The sequence below is a fragment of the Otolemur garnettii genome, unplaced genomic scaffold, assembly GCF_000181295.1.
Source record: "Otolemur garnettii isolate 467f Iridium unplaced genomic scaffold, OtoGar3 scaffold00012, whole genome shotgun sequence".
Taxonomy (NCBI): Eukaryota; Metazoa; Chordata; class Mammalia; order Primates; family Galagidae; genus Otolemur; species Otolemur garnettii.
The window spans coordinates 23,110,438-23,112,576 of record NW_003852407.1 but is presented as its reverse complement, the minus strand read 5'-3'; the positions used below and the strand labels follow the sequence as shown (position 1 = coordinate 23,112,576).

The 2,139-nt window shown below is 43.5% G+C and overlaps 1 protein-coding gene across 1 annotated transcript in view; it reads right to left on the bottom strand.

Annotated features, from left to right (window-relative positions):
- The window catches only part of CDH2 (cadherin 2), a 219,346-nt gene that overhangs the window by 35,520 nt on the left and 181,687 nt on the right, over nucleotides 1-2,139 (bottom strand). Inside the window, exon 11 of the mRNA XM_003784768.3 lies at nucleotides 388-530. Within this exon, the coding sequence (XP_003784816.1) occupies nucleotides 388-530 (143 nt within the window). The remainder of the gene's footprint in view (nucleotides 1-387; nucleotides 531-2,139) is intronic.

The following is a 2,139-nucleotide window of genomic DNA, read 5'->3' as shown; positions in this document are numbered from 1 at the left end:
CTTGCCCATGGCAGACATTAGGAAAAGGAAGATTGCTAGAGACACACATACTGATGACAGCAAACAGACTAAAAGAAATATAGAAGAACCAAGCTCAGAAACACCGTGTCTGCACAGAGTCTCAAGGCATCAAGGTGTGGCAGGGCACTAGGCCCACAGTGTTTATAATCATGCCAGGCTACGATGGATGGTGTGTGGACAAGGAGAATATCCTTTTCAGAGGACAAGGAAGTAGGTCATAGAAGGCCCATGAGAAATGCAGCATAAAAGTTGAGGCCTCAGAGTAATAAACGTCAGTTTTCTAGACAACTGAGATTTAAGAACACCTCGATTCCTGTGCATCTGCACTCTGTAATCAGCATACAGCGAATACATTTAATTACGTACCATTGTCAGAAGCAAGGAAGGTAGCATTATATATATTGTTTTTCACATTTGGTGATTCTCTGTCCAAAACAGCAATTGTAGTTATTTGCCCATTCACAGGATCTATTTTTAGCCAGTTGGCAGGATCAGATAATTTTGTGTATCTATAAAATGAAGAGTGCAGTGTTTAATTTTTTGATATGAAATTAAAAAAAATAGAGCCTATTTTATAGGTTTAATTCCAAATGCAACCAGCTCATTAGCTTGCATGTTAGTAGTAGCTGGAAATACAGCTGTAGTATAGACGAGTGTCTCTGTGGCAGTGACTCTGGCAGGCCTGTAAAGGCTGCGTTTGGTCAGACACAGCAACATTTTGCAGGTCTTTGAGGGGTACAGTCTCCCAGTTGTGGGGTAAGACAGATTGGAAAGATCTCTTTAGGCTCTGGTTCACATCAGTCAGTATCAACAACGCAGATAAAATAGTTCAAATTACCTCCTAAATAAGGAGTAGCCCTAATCTATTGGCCTTCAGGGAAATTAGAAGTTGAACTTCGTACCACAAGCACTCCTGAAACATCTTCCCGCCTCCTCATGGTGGAGGTGAAGTCTCACTGGAGAGACGCCACAGTCCCTGTCTCTACATGGATCCTTCACACTGGGCCAGCCCTCAGATCTGCACCTTCTCAAAGGAAGCCCCAGCCTGAGGCTGCAACAGCAGCTTTATTAGCTTAAATTACTTTATTTTTACTCAGGGCAGGGGTAAGCTACTCAAGCTTGGATAGCCAATTTGTAGCCTGGAAAAGATAGGCTGTTTGAGAGATAAAAGTTGTAGGATTTCAATGCACCTATTACCTGGCAATTTAACTATCTTGATTTTAATGTATATAGAAGTGGGGAACACATGCCGCTATCTGCAGCAATAATGTAATAACTTAAATGGAAAATGAGCTAATTCTAAAAATGATCATCACCAGCCATGGATAACTGCAGGGAGAATGTGGACCAAAGACCCCATTCTGGGCAGGGAAAACACCCCCAAAAGGGGAAAAACAGAAAAATAAGCTGAGCAAGGTAGAATAAAAACAATTTAGCTAGCTTACTTTTAAACTAACAGTTGAATTACTTGTCCAGGCAGTTTCTGCTTTTTCTGGAAGGCTGGCCTGCAAGGGATACATCTTACAAACATCCTTGCTGGGTCTATAAGTGCTCTGAAGAGCAATGGCTGTAGCAAAACCTTCATGCAAGGCCTGGGAGGGAACATTAACTAGGCTGTTCCTTGCCCAGTCAACAGTCAAAGCAAATAGCCATTGTGGGGATTTGTATAATGGCCAGGGCAGAGATCAAGGGAACAGCTCAAGCCCTGAGATATGGGCAGGAGAGCTTGTACCCTAACCACAGAGGAAGAGGTTCCAGGTGGAGATAAGGGGAAAATTCCTCTTTCCCACCAATTCTGCAGAGAACTGATGCCACGGTGTCTACTCTACAGAGAAACTAGAGGGGTCTAACCTCCCCCAAGGGATCTGTGTATGTGACCAAAGCCAGGAGGCTGTCGCCATGCAAGGCTCAGGTTCTGGATTTCTCAAGGCTGCCCAGACCCTTAAAGTCAATGATTATAGATAGAATAAGAACTAACATGCTTACTCAGAGAAACTGCTCACTTTTCTACTCCCTTCCTCAGCTTACCCTCTCAGCCAAATGAGAAAATGGCCTTCAATAAAAGCTGGGTGGAACAAAGACTCAGGCCCACTCATGGAAGCCCCACAAGCTAGTGGT